The sequence below is a fragment of the Lampris incognitus genome, chromosome 18, assembly GCF_029633865.1.
Source record: "Lampris incognitus isolate fLamInc1 chromosome 18, fLamInc1.hap2, whole genome shotgun sequence".
Classification (NCBI taxonomy): domain Eukaryota; kingdom Metazoa; phylum Chordata; class Actinopteri; order Lampriformes; family Lampridae; genus Lampris; species Lampris incognitus.
Window position 1 is genome coordinate 22961860 of NC_079228.1, and position 16241 is coordinate 22978100.

The following is a 16241-nucleotide window of genomic DNA, read 5'->3' on the forward strand; positions in this document are numbered from 1 at the left end:
TTTTGTTAAAGTGGCGTAATTTACTTCCGTCATCAAAAGTTTTTCTGACATCGTTTGGTGTTTCACGAATCGTCTCTGCGTGACCAACTACAGAAGCTCCAATGAAACCACGTCTGTCAGTGACAGACATGTCGAACTTTGCTCGGGGCACGGGCACGCCCCCACATTACATGACATTTAGCCGACGCATTTATCCAAAGCGACTTCCAGGAAGTGCATTTAACGTAGGAAATCAGAACTACTAGTCATAGCTCATATTACATATTCCTTTTTACATGTCCATGTAAAGGACTGTAGTTTTGGCAGTAGGCAACGACTTCACCACGAAAAACGTGAGTGAGGGTAAAAAATGTTGAAAAACTGAACCATCTTTATTTATTGTCATACATTTTTAGCTAAATTTAAATTAAGGTTCAATCAAGTCACACTAAATATTACAAATATGCATTCACTGTCATAGACAGTGGGCAGATCTCTGTCTCCATGGGTATAATTACAAAGTATACAACGGTAGTCTGTCTTTATTGCACAGAGCATGATTTTCATCTTCCCCTTTTCTTCACAAGTTTTCTTCCAACCCAGCATATGTGTACCGAGTGAAGGCAAATAACTCTGCACTAGTTAGGGCCGATACAAACATTACGCTTATCTAGCTAGCTCCGCTCCTCTGGTTTAGTTCTTATAACAGTGTCGTCGCAGCAGATTGTCCAACTGAGTCTTATTGATGGTGCCATAGGCTTGGGAATAGCTGCCCAGTTTGGCTTTTGGGTCTCCTGCGGCTGACACATTAGAGCTACTCTGGAAGACTTTCTTGCTGAACCGGGGAGGGGGGTGTGTGTCACGAACCTGAGAGTGGGAGCACTGGTTCTGGAAAGGAAGAAACATTAAAAGTGTTGTTGAGAAGAACTATCTAGTGAGAACAAAGAACAAGATATACGAGAGATTCTTATTTTTTGTTTGTGAGGCAGGAACATAATTTGCACTCTAAGCTCAAAGCAATGCAGTGTCAACATGAATAGATGTGGCATGCCTGTCATTGCATTTACATGTTGATAGCCCCAACGACCATGCTATAAGAAACTGGCTTTGCAAGCCAGAAGACTCTTACAAGTTGATCACATTGATTGCAGTCTGCAGACCCAAATAAAACATTGCTACACTTCAATCGATTACTTTTTCAAAGCATGTGAGTCACACCAGTGTTGAATGATGACCGAATACTTTACTCGAGGTGTGACTGTAAATGTCACAGTGAACAGTAGCCTTACCAGGTGTGCAGAGGTGATACATATCACTGAAGACACAGGTGACTCGTCTCTACAGACCAGCGGGTTGCTCTGGGCCTGTGTGAGGGATGTTGGCAAAGACCGGGTATGGGCCGCAGGGGCTGACCGACCACACTGTAGGATCTGTTCTGTGGACTAAAGGGGGGAGGGGAAAGATAGTGAAAAGTGAAATAAAAACATAGTGGTTGAGTCGAATTTCCATGGTGGGAAGCAATGAAAGTGCAAGTGAGCAAAGCATTATGTAAAATAAAGAGAAGACAAACGAATGGGGAAACAATCAGATTAACGTTAAATCATAGCAAGAGAGATATATATCTAAACAAGTAAAAAGTGACTGGTCAAGCTGATTGAGCTTGGCAGCTTACTGTATTGACGCTGGCGACCTCTGTTGCTGAGACACTTTCATTGGTAGTCTGTTGCACTGGTTTCTTGCCTTGACGGTGAGGAGTGCCACCGGGACTCCTGACAAAACCATCTAATGAGGAAGAGGATAGTTTACAGGACAGAGTGTGCAAGTGTGTTAATGTGTGAGATTTATACAAAAATGCACTGTGACTGCAAAATAAGTTTTTGGTTTTGTAACTATTATGCAACTGATGTGCAAGTAATACATACTTGGAGCATGTGTAATTGGGTTATATGTGAGTTTCCCCATTACTAGGCTAATTGCTGGACTCATCTTCTCCACAGTGGGCTGGACGGGTACATTCACTAGCCCAACATTGGTAATGATTGTTCGTGTAGGCAGATGGTTCGTCTTGTCGGCCCTCTCCTTTTGCATTTTTCCATCATGATCATCAAGGTCTCCGTTGACTATGAATGGGTCCTTTTCTCCTTTTTCCTTCTCCTTGGGTTTGTCCTCACCATTGATGCAGTCCCCATTCTCATGTGCTGACCGAGGTCCAGAATCTGCTGACTCAGAACCAGATCTCTCTCTTTGCTTTGGGTGAATCAGTCTTGGCATCTTCTGATTGGTTCTTTTCTCTAGCATCATCTTTTTTTTTTACAGGTAAGAAAAAGAAGATTTAATGGGTTTAATATACACTAACATGGAGTACGTTAGTATTAGCAATGATATACATACTATGAATTAAAGGGGCTATATGTAATTTCTACCTTAGTGCCAACTTCTATCATGCAGCGATGTGAATAACAAAAAAAAAAGAAAAAAAAAATCAAGTCAGACACACGGTTCAGCCCCTCCTCAAGCAAGGTAGACAAGCAAATTCATATAAAAAGGAAGCAGATAGCATGTTTGTTGCCATCTGCCATTTTCTAACGCCCTTCAAAAAAATCTCAGATCATTGCATAATTTGCTAAGGACACACACACACATTGCATAATTTGCTATGGAGTGTGAGCCAAGTACTTTTGAGGGCGCAGAAATGGGGGGGGGGTCTTCAAGTCATTTACATTGTTTCAATCACAACTTCTACTGATATTTTCTAGTCATATTATGCTTTGGGAAAACTGAAATACTACACATAGCCCTTCCATTGTGCAGTGCTTTTTCAAGGACAATTACCACAGCTAGATGACTAAAGAGGCCTACACCCTGGTTTAATGATGAGACACATGCTCTTAAGCGGGCCTGCAGGAGACTGGAACGTAAATGGCGAAAATCAAAATTGGAAGTTTTTTACCTATCATGGCATGAGTGTTTATTGAAATACAAACGTGCTTTATCTGCTGCAAAAACAGCGTATCGCTCTCACTTAATCAATATTAATAAACATAACCCAGATTTCTCTTTGACACTGTATCTAAACTTACTAAAAAGCAGCCATCTATTAGCTGCTTGCCATTCACAGCCCATGAATTTCTAGATTTTTTATGCAATAAGGTTGATGAAATCTTAAACAAAATTAGTTCTTCAACTCCATCTACTCCTGCAGATCCTGTCTTACTAAATTCATATCTATACAATGAGTCACTGACAGTCCCAGTTATTACAGCTTTTGCGACTATCTCGCTTCATACTTTGACTAAATTTGTGTCAGCTTCTAAACCAACTGTTTGCCTACTTGACCCCTTGCCAGCAAAACTTTTTAAAAAACCTCTGGCCTTTTCTAGGACCTGCAATGCTAGACATTTTTTATTTATCACTTACTACTGGCATTGTTCCCAGCAGTTTTACGACAGCTGTGGTTAAACCTCTACTTAAAAAAACCGCACCTCAATCCAGGGTCTCTTAATAACTATCAACCAGTCTCTAATCTTCCATTCTTTTCTAAAGTACTAGAGAGAGTTGTGTATCAACAACTTTCAACCCATATAGAAGAAAACCATCTATATGAACCTTTTCAATCAGCTTTCATGTCCTGTCACTCCACTGAAACTGCTCTGACCAGAGTGGTGAACGATCTTTTACTAGCTATGGACTCTGATTCCACTTCTGTGCTTCTACTACTGGACCTCAGTGCAGCCTTTGACACCATTGATCACTGTATACTATTAGACAGATTAAATTGTAATTTTTGGTGTCTCTGGCTTAGCTCTCTCTTGGCTTATGTCTTACTTATCTGGAAGAACACATTGTGTCTGCTATAGTAATATTATAACGAAATTCTCTGACGTTAAATATGTTGTACCTCAGGTCTCAGTTCTTGGCCCTCTAGTTTCACTCTTTATATTTCACCTCTTGGCCAAATTATACGCAGTTATGGAATACATTTCCATTGCTATGCTGATGATACTCAGCTGTATGTGCCTATAAGAGCTGATGATCATACTCAAATGACTAATTTAGAGGCCTGCTTGGCTACTGTGAAAAATTGGATGTCACTTAACTTTCCGCTTTTAAATTCAGATAAAACCGAGATGCTGGTCATTGGCCCTTAGACACCAATCTGATCAAGTAACAATAACAATCGACAACTCTGTGGTTTCACAAAGTGTGGCAGCCAAAAATCTTGGTGTTATGCTTGATCTCAGCCTTTCCTTTGATAAGCACATTAAAGAAATCACCAAGACTGCCTTTTTTCACTTATGTAACAGATACAATTTGGTCTTTTCTGTACAGAGACTCTAATACATGCGTTTGTTTCCTCCAGACTTGATTACTGTAATGTTCTGTTTTCAGGTCTACCACATTCTAGTACTAAAAGTCTTCAGAGGGTTCAGAATGCTGCAGCTAGAATCCTAACTAAATCTAGGAAATAAGACAATATTACAACAATTTTTGCCTCCCTTCATTGGCTTCCTATCCATGTTAGATCAGAATACAAGGTGCTTCTGCTGACTTATAAAATTCTAAATGGGCATGCCCCATCTTACCTGTCTGATCTCCTTAAACCGTCTCGAGCTCTTCGCTCTCAAAATACAGGGCTCCTGTGTGTACGCAAAGTTAAAAAGAAGTCAGCTGGTTGCAGGGCCTTTTCCTATCGGGCTCCATTCTTGTGGAATAACCTGTCTGCTGCCGCCAGAAAATCAGTCTGTTGAGTCCTTTAAATCCAAACTTAAAACTCCTCTTTTTGACTTCGCTTACAATCAGTTGCCTTTGAGTACTTCACAACCTGTACTGTATGGCGGGTCGGTTTTCTGTCTCAATGAATTTACCAACCACTGTTCTGCCAACGAGATTATAGCGTATAGATTATGACTAATTGATGACTTAATTGATTGACTAATGACTATTGCAAACTGCTCTCTTCTCTCACATGTCTTTTCTCTCTCTCTGAATGATGTCTTCTCCTTTCTCTTTTTCTGTGTGTGAATGGTGTTATGTGAATCTCCCTTGTGTGCACGTGGAGTTGGTTCTCCTCCCAGGTCTCCATGGTGATGGTGGTCGCCACTTTGACGCTGCCTGGCATTCCCCTCATCATATTTTCTTTTTATATATCTTATAAATCTATATAATTTTTTTTTTTACATGATGATGCTGGTCACGTGGCTTTGGTTCTAGACTTGTTCTGGTGGCGTCTGGACACTGCTTGACATCCTGCGCATCATATTCTTCATAAATATTATAATTCCATTATAATTCTGTTTATCCTCTTTCAATGTTGTATTCTGTAAAATGTGTAAACACAACATCCATTGCACGTTGTCCATCTTGGGAGCGAGAGCCCTCCTCTGTTGCTCTCCCTAAGGTTTCTTCCTATTTTTTTCTCCCTGTTAAAGGTTTTATTTTTTAGGGAGTTGTTCCTTTTCCGATGAGAGGGTCTAAGGACAGAATGTTGTGTTGCTGTTAAGCCCACTGAGGCAAATTTGTAATTTGTGATATTGGGCTATACAAATAAAATTGACTTGACTTGACTCGACAAACACATGGTTACCTTGAGAACTATCCAGAAGTTTAAATACTCCACTTGAATGAATAATAATGTGTAAAATCACACTTCCTCATAATAGGCCAGTCGTTACAGGCTCCATCTATTTCTCAGGCTGTACCTCATAAAGTTTGTTGCGGTACTGAAACACCGACAGCTGAACGTCATCGTCGACTGACAGCACCACATCATAGTCGAGAGAAGGCTCCTTGGCTGGGTTATGAAACCTCCAAAGGCAGATAACACAGAGACAGACTGAAACATGGTACACCTTTGACACACCTTTCATTTCACTGAGGCATCAATTCAAACCTTTCAAATGAGAAGAGAAGAGAAAAGAAGAGTAGAGAAGAAAAGAGAAGAGAAGAGACGAGTAAAGAAGAGAAGGGTAGGTAGAGAAGAAGAGAAGAAAAGAAGGGTAGAGAGGAAGAGTGGGAAAGAGAAGAAAAGAAGAGTAGAGAAGAAGAGTGAAGAGGAGTAGAAAAGAAGAATAGAGAAGAAGAGAAGTATGGAGAAGAGAAGTATGGAGAAGAGAAGAGAAGAGAAGAGACGAGAAGAGAAGAGAAGAGAAGAGAAGAGAAGAGAAGAGAAGACAAGAGAAGACAAGAGAAGAGAAGAGAAGAGAAATTTCAGTCAACCCACAGCAGGCTGCAGTCCAAGTGTAATGTAGGATTTCAATAAAGGCTATTTTAGAATTGCCTCACAAACAACACTGCAACATAGGGAGCCATGAATTGATACCAGATTTCTTCTCTCCCCTCTCGTAGTACCTGGCTACGTATGGGTGCTGGAGAGCTTGCTCAGCTGTCAGCCTCTTGTCTGGGTTGAAAACCAGCAGGCGTCTCAACAGGTCCAGAGCATCAGAGGGCACAGACGGCTCTAGAAGGTCCTCAAGCGCCACCTGGGGTCTGAGGATCAAAAGCCAGAGAGAGCCAGGGAAACATGTACGTATAAGATATCAAGACTCATGGCAGATTTATAAGTTTACAGTCCGGTGTAAAAAAAGAATACACACAAGATGTACACACACGCACAACCTGTTGTTCATATTAAGCAATATACAGAGCATATGCTCAGAAAAAGAAATGGTTTACAATGGGACTCGACTCTTTCTTACTTCAAAAACATCTTCTGAATGACAGATGCACCGTATTCACACTTAATGGATCGGATGTCTGAAAAATAAAATGATATGTCATTAGTTTGTGGCTGTATTATTTCAACAATGACAGTTGAAAATGCTGCCCCCCTACTGCTGACAGTACAATATACGTAAGAAGTTTGGATGAATTTCATATGATATTTATGATTCACCGTCCGGGCTAGGGCGTGTTATGGCACTCATGATCTTCTCTATTTGGTTGATGGTGGATGTCCCGGGGAACAGGGCTTTTCCCAGCAGCATCTCTCCCAGGATACAGCCGATGCTCCACATATCCACACCCTTGGTGTACCTAGGGAGAAGATTGCAATCTTTTACAGTACTCAATAGACATGCAGGGTTTAAAAGGAAAATCCAGCAAACTGATCACAAGTGTGCTTAAATCAATTTGTGAGCCAGGGTTTAAGATTATCGTGCAACTGTCCATATCATTTTTTTGAATGATAATTTTTTGTTTGCATGAAACAGACTTTCAGCAAGATGTGGGACAGATCCTCATGCAGGAGACGCCTGACAGTGATACCTCGTGGATCCCAGCAGGATCTCAGGAGCTCGGTACCATCGTGTCGCCACATATTCTGTCAACGCCGGGTTCCCAGCATCCTCTTGGATCTGATAGAGCGATCGGGCCAACCCAAAGTCACACAGCTTGATGAGGCAGTCTGTGTCCAACAGGATGTTGGAGGGCTGTGAGCAACAGAGACAAGCATACAATTCTTTCACCAGCTTTTATTTCTGGATCTCACGGCTTTTTCCATGTATTAAAACAGAAAAATACAGAGAATAAAAAGGACAGGACAAGTATAGGGGAAATATCTCCTGACAAACAAACAGCAGCAAAAACAATACCTCTCAGAGCAGGGAAGCTAGCTGCCATATCATAACGCCATATTACAGGTACTTTATTTGGGTTTCTTTTAATCACAGTAAGACTACTACTACTACTACCACTACTACTTTCGGCTGCTCTCATTAAGGATCGCCACAGCAGATCATCTGTTTCCATCTCTTCCTGTCTGCATCTTCCTCTGTCACACCACCCACATGTATGTCCTCTCTCACCACATCCATAAACCTTCTCTTTGGCCTTCCTCTTTTCCTCTTCCCTGGCAGCTCCATATTCAGCATCCTTCTCCCAATATACCCAGCATCTCTCCTCCACACATGTCCAAACCATCTCAATATTGCCTCTCTTGCTTTGTCTCCAAACCGTAATGACAATAAGACTGACATGATGTAATGTTTATATAAATTTAAGGTTTACAGTCTTCAAAATCCTTCTCTTTGTACACAAGTGCCCCAAACATCAACATATTTGAGTCAATGACTTTCTGTGTGTGACCCTTCAACATTCTGCACCTGACAACATCATTGGCATACCTTTTGGTCTCTGTGAATGACGTTTCCTGAGTGCAGGTATTTGGTGGCCTTGAGAAGTTGGTACATGACGTAACGCTTGTGAATGTCTTTCAATAGGTTGCCTTTTTTTATCACAGCATGCAGGTCGGTATCTGGTCCAATCAGAGCATAAAGTAAATTGCAGTAATTTTCAAATTTGCAATTTACAGTAATGTCATGCTACTTGGACAGCAATGGAAATATAATTCAACCAAACTGAAAGGTTTTGCACTGTAACTCACACATAGCAAACATAGAACCCGCAATCAGTTTCATTGTATTCATCTAAAATGTACAGCAGTTTGATGCTGACCAAGGCAACACACAAGATTATCCATAACCTTGCACAATAATCTTACGACTGCATTGTCCTAAAAACTGATGTTCAAGGGGAGCACAGGAGTTGCAGCAGGCAAATGTGTGGGAAGCAGAAATGTGTGTGTGTGTGCATGTGTGTAAAATGGGGGGGGGGCGTGAAGGGAGAGGGATACTACTGCTGGTTGCCATAGTGGCTCAAAGTGTTAGATTAGACTGCAGAGAGACAGGAGACCGATCTGTGGACTCAGCAGCAGGTTTTCCAGGCAGCCAAGAAGAGCAGCCTCTCTTTCTTTTTGTACACAAACCTGTGCTAATGCTCATATCCATGTAGCATGCATACACCCATGTACACACATGCATGCACACCAACATATATCATGCATGCATGTACATGCACACACACACACACACACACACACACACACACACACACACACACACACACACACACACACACACACACACACACACACAGCCAAGATAAAATCCTGAGTAACATTCCAGCCTTCATTATTCACTGTGTTGTATTTTCAGCCACCCGCTGACATTAGCTACAGAGCCCAATTGGTTTGAATAGTAATCTGAGGAAAAGTCCTGCACATGAATACATAGTATGAGTGATAAAGCAATTGGGTATCAACATTGAGATAACAAGTATTTGTTTAAGCTAGGGATATGGCTGAGCAAAACAAATTATATCATTCTAGTATTGGGCTTGTGCCTTTGCAGGCTGTAAACACCCACCTTGCAGAACTTGCCTTTCAGGTTTCCCTACCTATGTGTCTGCTGTGTTTTCATTGATCCTCTGACAAAACATAAGGCTAGTGTTCATATTATGTACATAAATGTAACATGTACAAGACTTTAGCCTACTCACCCATATATTCAAAGATGAGGTAAATGTCTTTGTCATTCTGTGCTCTGACGACATTTAGAAGCTTAACAATGTTGGCGTGATCTCCAAACTCCTGTACATAGGATATAGGACTTAGTGAGGCAAACCACAGAGAGACACACATAAAAACACGTATGAATGTGTACACAAACAAAGGTACACATTTTAAACCACACCTTTGACCCACAGTAGATAACAAGGTTATGTATACACTGGGCAAGAAAGGTTCTGGGATTAGTTACATAATGTTCAATACTTGCATCTCTGCATTGTAAACCCCACGACTGGTAGTACTTGTGCCTCACTGGGAGATACAAACAGCTGATTGGGAGCAGTGGCACAACTGAAGCTCACATCAGTAGGTGCAACAATATGAGCCAAACAGAACGAAATTACTAAATTACGAGATTTATTCATACTCCCCCCCCCCAATTCCTAGTCTGATTTCAATCCATCCATCCATTATCCAAACCGCTTAGTCTGCTTTCAGGGTCGCAGGGATGCTGGAACCTATCCCAGCAGTCATTGGGCGGCAGGCAGGGAGACACCCTGGACAGCCCCCCCCCCACACACACACACACACCTAGGCCCAATTTAGTATGGCCAATTGACCTTTCGCAAAGTACCGCCCCAGAATGGTGCTTGTCCAATCCTACCTTAGCAACGGTTTCTATGTGAGGGAGGTCCATCAAGCTTTCAAACAGACAGCAAAATGCTGAAATGGTGTGCCTATGGGATCTGCAAATCGGATACTAGATATCTGAAAAGTTTGGAGGGGGTGTAATTTGCTTTCCCTTCGCAAAATCCAAAACGCAAGAAGTGCAATGTCGGCAATGGATTTCGCAGTATAACAGACCCCATGGCCAGCTTAATCCATGCAAAATCAACAAAAATACCTGTCTACTCCAAGCTAAGCTTGCTACTAGCTATTATCGATAGTTAATATAGCTAATGTATTATTACTGTTACTTTTACCCACACAATGATTATTACCATTATCAACATATCAACGTATTACTACCAAAATAACATTACTAATGTACCTAATGAACGTAACCAGCTTAGTCTGTGGCCAGATACCTAATTTAATGATGGCTAATGATAGCTAGCCACTAACATAACTTTGTTATGCTAGTCACAGGTTAGCTAGGTTCCACCTTTCATTTCAGAGCATAAAGACCCTGGGATGGTCTCTGGCCAGTCTGACCTCCCCATATCCGGCCTATTTTATACGTTTCCCCCCCTCTGTGAGCTCCAGGTGGGGACCGGCTGTTCGGCAAAGTCATCCCGCCCACAGAGGCATCTCATTTGCCTTATTTTGTTGAAAATACCAGTTCTGGTCCGAAGGCTAAAAAAAAAAAATAATAATCATGGTGCGGTTCCCCCAGCCCTGGGGCATGTCCCTGGCTGAACCTCCGACCCCCAGGAGCCCATACAGAACGACCGAAAAAGCCTGGATAAAAGAACACCATGGGGTACCTTGGCCAAAGTCAGCACTATAATATGGTGTTGACAATGGATTATTAGAAATATACCAATAATAGCTGAAAAATTTAACTTACACTACAGTGCAAGAGCACAATTGGTCCACAATGTGTTTCAGAATTAGTTGATGGAGTTTCTCATTCTTTGATTGCGACCGGTAAGCTTACCCTCAATTACAGTCGCAACTGGCAGCCCAGAGTCCACACAAATCAGTTTTAATATTCTGAATGTATCCCTCCTGCATACTGTAACCCCTTCTGCCTTTCACAGGATGATGTTAAGGATGAATTACTCCAAAATACATCACTTATTTTCTCTGGGAATGCGCCGATTTCTTCTTTCATGTTTTGGGTTTTTCCGGCTACTTCCTGGATGGTTCTGAAAAGCTTGATGGGCACAGCAACAGTAACTAAGGGGGGGCCGGCACTTTGCGAAAGGTCAATTCACCTGACCTGCATGTCTTTGGACCAGAGCCCCCGGAGGAAACTCATGCAGACACGGGGAGAAAATGCAAACTCCGCACAGAGGATGACCCCGGATGACCCCAAGGTTGGACTACCCCGGGGCTCGAACCCAGGACCTTCTTGCTGTGAGGTGACTGCGCTAACCACTGCGCCATCGTGCCACCCCCAGTCTAATTTGAGGTCCTTATTAATGCACTAAGGCCATTGGTAGTTTACCTTTAACACATATTTCCAACCAATACTGTCAATACCTTAGCAGTGATGTTACTGACAGATTTATGAGGATGAAACCTAATATAATAAGTTTCTGATCAACGATACTTTCTCAGCCACAGTGGGTTAGGGTTAGGATTATGTGCCAACCAGAAATGACACTCATGCACCTAATGTGATTATTCCCTGCATTATTTAGCATATGAAAATTAGTTTTATGAATATATTTAAGAACAAAAACAAAACAATTCTTTACAACAGAATTAGGTATCACCCTAATCCCAGTACTGGGTTACACCATCTGAAGATAGGCCTGTGTATCTGAGGGCCTGTGTATCTGAGGCCTGTGTATCTGAGGGGACTTGGGATGAAGAACTTCATCTTGCCTTCCTTTGAGATGGTAAAATAAATGAAAAAGTAAGCCGAAAAATAGAATTCAAAAAGGTGACTGGACATTAAAAATGAATTTGAGATAACAATAATCTGCTCCGTATTTTTGTCTCCTTCATTGAATGCTTAGTTTAGAGTGGATTAGATGCAAAATACTTGATTATTCTCACCTGAAGAAACATAATTTCTCTGAATGTTCGCTGCAAAGAGAACACAACAGACAATTAGGTACTATAAGGAAGACATAACGGCAAGTAATAACCCCAGCATACATAAGCCTTCTATCCTACTTGATCATTGGTCTAACTGCGCTTTATATAGTGTTTGTTCAGGCACTTTGTGCACATTGGCAGGAAATCACAGAAAGTTGAATCAGTTCATCTGAAAGAAAGCCACTTTATTCGACATTGTATTCTTACAACGAATTGTATTCTTACAATGAATTTGTTCTCTGCATTTAACCCATCCTATGGCTTAGGAGCAGTGGGCAGCTGCAGCGCCTGGGGATCAACTCCAGTTTTTCTTTCCATTGCCTTGGTCAGGGTCACAGACAGGAGTATTAACCCTAACATGCATGTCTTTTTGATGGTGGGAGGAAACCACAGCACCCGCAGGAAACCCACGCAGATCCGGGGAGAACATGCAAACCCCACACAGAAAGGACCTGGGATGGCCTGGAATTCGAACCCAGGACCTTCTTGCTGTGAGGCAAGACTGCCAACCACTGGGCCACCACACCATGGACATGTTTATTGAGAGAAACGTTTCATCACTCATCTGAGTGACCTCTTCAGTCTCAACTGACTGCAGGTATCCCCCCCCTTATAAACATCCTCTGTGAATAGTACACATTGCCATTGAAACTAGTTAATTGTCATGGCAATTTGCATATGAAATTGATCATTGTTTTTGGTCGTCATGCCACTGTATTGTTTATAAGGGTGGGGATACCTGCAGTCAGTTGAGACTGAAGAGGTCACTTAGATGAGTGATGAAACGTTTCTCTCTGAATAAACGTTGTGTCTAGATGAGCTGATTCAACTTTCTGTGATTTCCTTACCTGGATTATTGAGCATGCATCAAGACATTGGCAGGAAAGTTAACACTTATAGTTGGCACACGTGTAACTTTTTCAACAGCTAGAGTTAGACACAACAATGCAACTATATACAAACCTGGGCATCTGTCCTGTTTCTGAAGGCATCAAAGATTTTTTTCACAGCCACAACTTCTCCTGACTCTCTGTCAACTGCCTTCCATACGATGCCATATGCCTGGGACAGAAAGAGAATACAAGAAAAAAAAACGGTTATGACAATGACACCTGAGCAGTCAGATTTTCAGTCAGAGCAGTGATATTTTACAGCACTGAACTGGCGTCACTGAGCACCCATCCTAATGTGGCCACTCTTTTTCTAAGGCCTGATCTACTTCCTGCTACATATGAGAAATTCAATAGAGGGGACACCAATGTTGGTGACAGCCAGAGGTAAGTGCAACGAAAAAGGTGTGAATGAAATTCACAGTGATAGCTTGTGGACACATGGCATAATGTGCAGCAGTCTTTGCTTGTGGAAAACCACTTTGACATTCCAAGGCCAATCATCACAGCGCTGCAGGCAGAAGACTCTGATGGCGCCTTCCAGGCATCGCTGCACAGCAGGCTGCTCCCCTTCTGTCAAAACCATAGTCAGCTGTTAGCGGGCAAACAGCTGTGTAACATGAGTCACTATGGCCTCTCCCTTGCATTCAGGTGTGGTTAGTTAGTCACTATGACATATCTATATGGCAGTTCCAGTTGCGATCTGTCCATGGTGTCTACACAGCGAAAGGGTAAATTAAGTGCCTCTGTGGACATAACATGGGAAAAAAAACTGCTTTTGGCCTCCTGGGCCACCTGTGAAACAAAACAAAACGTTTGGGTTCGTCTGTCCTCACAGTTCAGCTGATCTACTGGAAAAAACAGCTTGTGCTGAGAAAGTAAATAAACCTCTTGCACACAACACTGGTATTTATTGAAGAAAGTAAAGTCCGGAGTATTTGAGGAATTTTTCTTGGGAATAGGGGAGGATTAGGACCTCTAAAAACGTGGTAAAGGGAAACAAGATGTAATCGTCAATGAGTGGGATTTCGAGCAACACACATATTGGGACTACTGACTACTTTGGTCCATTCACCAGTCAAACAGTTTGTTTAAGCTGTTTATGTCGATGTTATTCACCATGACAATGCAATGTATTAAGACTTTTACAACAGCTACTAAAAAAACGTTCTTGTATTCACTCACCCCTTTTCCAATCCTCTTCTTGATTTCATATTTTAGAGTGATGTGCTCCTCCATTCCAGACACATTCATTCCTTCAACTTTTATTTTTTGGCTAATTTTTGAGGAAAGTTTGACAAACATACATCTACCAGTGGAAAAATATGTCACCTTGCGCGATTATCTCCCGAAGAAACCACGGAAAGTTTGATCACCACAAACCAGGTCAGTGTTGAAGGCTGACAACACTGCCTGGACTATAATGTTGCATCTCTTCCTGAGTTTGATTTCTGCGAAACACATATACACGAAGAAGAAGAAGAAGAAAACGAAGAAAACTATAAATGGGTGAAAGCGCGATTAAGGCTGGTAAACTATTGTCCCGATGTTGGATGGTGGAAGTTGGGAGGCAGCGTTACGCTGGACGGTGACCAGACGTTGTCGCTGGAGCTGGACCTGTAGGTTAGTTCATTTCCGTTGAAGTTATGACAACGCACCTGTCTTGATAGATATGTATAATTAAGCAGCAGCTGTTGGTCGACAGAGGTGAGCGTTTCGATGAATTCCTAGACTGCTGCTGGCTGCTGGATGCAAGTAGACGAACGTAAGTAACACTTCGTTGTCCCGGAGACGCCGCTGTGCAGCCGTTCCCATTCTTAAAGCGACAGGAGCGCTTTAACCTTCTGGCCAGTTAACATTTTTACGTCACAAATCAACTTTTCGCTATAGCTGAAATGCCAGTTGTCGATATCACAAATTACGTTTTTATACCAAGGATTCTATTCCAGATGTTGATCTCAAAAACATAATTTCTGATGTAAACAATTGACGAATTTCTGAGATCAACAGCTGATCTGACCTGATTCTGATATCCCCAATAGTTGAACATACCAATTCTCACTGAAATGAATGAGGGAGTTGTAAATCTAACTTGTCGGTTTTTGATAGGAACCTCTGGTGTTGCTTACAATGTTTGCTGTCAAAAATCAATATCTGAACTTGTTAGACTGTAATTAAAACTAGTTGTGATCATTGGCAGATTATGAGAAAATGGGCCCTTGGGCATAAACGCGCAAAAGCCCCCCCACACACACACACAATGTGTGTGTGTGTGTGGGCTGCAAGTACATTGTGCTGTTGGCTGCAAGTACACTGATTTACAGCCAACAGCACAATAACTAAATTCACCTGTACCTCCAACAGCATAATAACTAAGACGTATACTTTGACCTGCAGTTTCCTTCAGTAAGACTTTTGTGGCTCTGTTATTGATATGAATAACTAAGCCCTTCAACTATGTGGCAAGAAATGCGAATATAATAACAGCAACTTCACGCAGAGGCTCTGGTTTAGGGGCCCCTTGGCCCAGTACTGGTAGGCCCGTTCAGTAATCCACCCATGGTTATGATTCAATTTCTGATACCTAAAAAAAAAAAGGATTTCCTAACAAGTGAAAAGTGAATTTGAGATATAAAAAAAAGAGAGAGTGCGATTAGATTAAGACTAAAATGGTTTGTTATATTTGTAGACAGTGATACAATAAGTTCCTTTTGCCTGCACCGTCATCCACCATCGGAGTTTTAGGGCGATTTTAGTTACTAACCCCCAAGTCACAGTTTTTGTTTAAAGCTGTCCTCAAGATTCCATTGGTGTAAAAGCAAGAATTGAAACACCCTCACATATTTGCACATTCAGCACGGAAATGAATGTGTCGCAGTCATTCCCACAGTCCCTTCACCAAACCACTTAGGATGGCGAAATTAGGTATTTGAAACATAATAAAAATGGTTTTCAAAAGTTTTAAAATGATCGAAATCAGTAAAGTTTGACTCAGCTCATATCTAAGTGGCATCACTGCCTTATGTAGCCAGAGACATTTTCAATAAACTTCCCTATGGAGAATTCAAAACATTTCACACTAGGCGCTTTTGGACCAAACAGTTCTGGGGACTTTTTTTTTTGAGAGGAACTACCCACTGGGGAGGTTCCCTGAGAACTACCAACCTTCAATGGCTTTTTTTTCTGTTTGGATTCACACCGCCAGGAACACTGAAGTGGCGCAAGCTGGCGGTTAGTATATCAATGTCAAAAGAAAG

General features: G+C 41.8%; 1 protein-coding gene across 1 annotated transcript; it reads right to left on the bottom strand.

Annotated features, from left to right (window-relative positions):
- Positions 1-379: 379 nt before the first annotated feature.
- On the bottom strand, positions 380-14238 carry mapk15 (mitogen-activated protein kinase 15). Its single transcript, XM_056298694.1, has 14 exons — positions 14170-14238; positions 13058-13156; positions 12053-12082; positions 9313-9403; positions 8100-8230; positions 7243-7406; positions 6872-7011; positions 6675-6732; positions 6328-6465; positions 5679-5784; positions 1902-2280; positions 1652-1761; positions 1269-1421; positions 380-867 (listed from the first exon to the last, which is right to left on the bottom strand). Exons 1-14 carry the CDS (start codon positions 14236-14238, stop codon positions 673-675), a joined length of 1863 nt encoding a protein of 620 aa, XP_056154669.1. The 3' UTR covers positions 380-672.
- Positions 14239-16241: the final 2003 nt, after the last annotated feature.

Bases quoted from the DNA above. Each gene is read 5' to 3' on its own strand.
- mapk15 (XM_056298694.1), bottom strand. From the start codon at position 14,238: ATGAATGTGTCTGGAATGGAGGAGCACATCACTCTAAAATATGAAATC. The intron at 13,157-14,169 runs GTGAGTGAATAC...TTTCTGTCCCAG, and splicing joins AGAAGAGGATTGGAAAAGGG to GCATATGGCATCGTATGGAA. The intron at 9,404-12,052 runs GTGAGAATAATC...TCCTATGTACAG, and splicing joins GAGAAATTATGTTTCTTCAG to GAGTTTGGAGATCACGCCAA.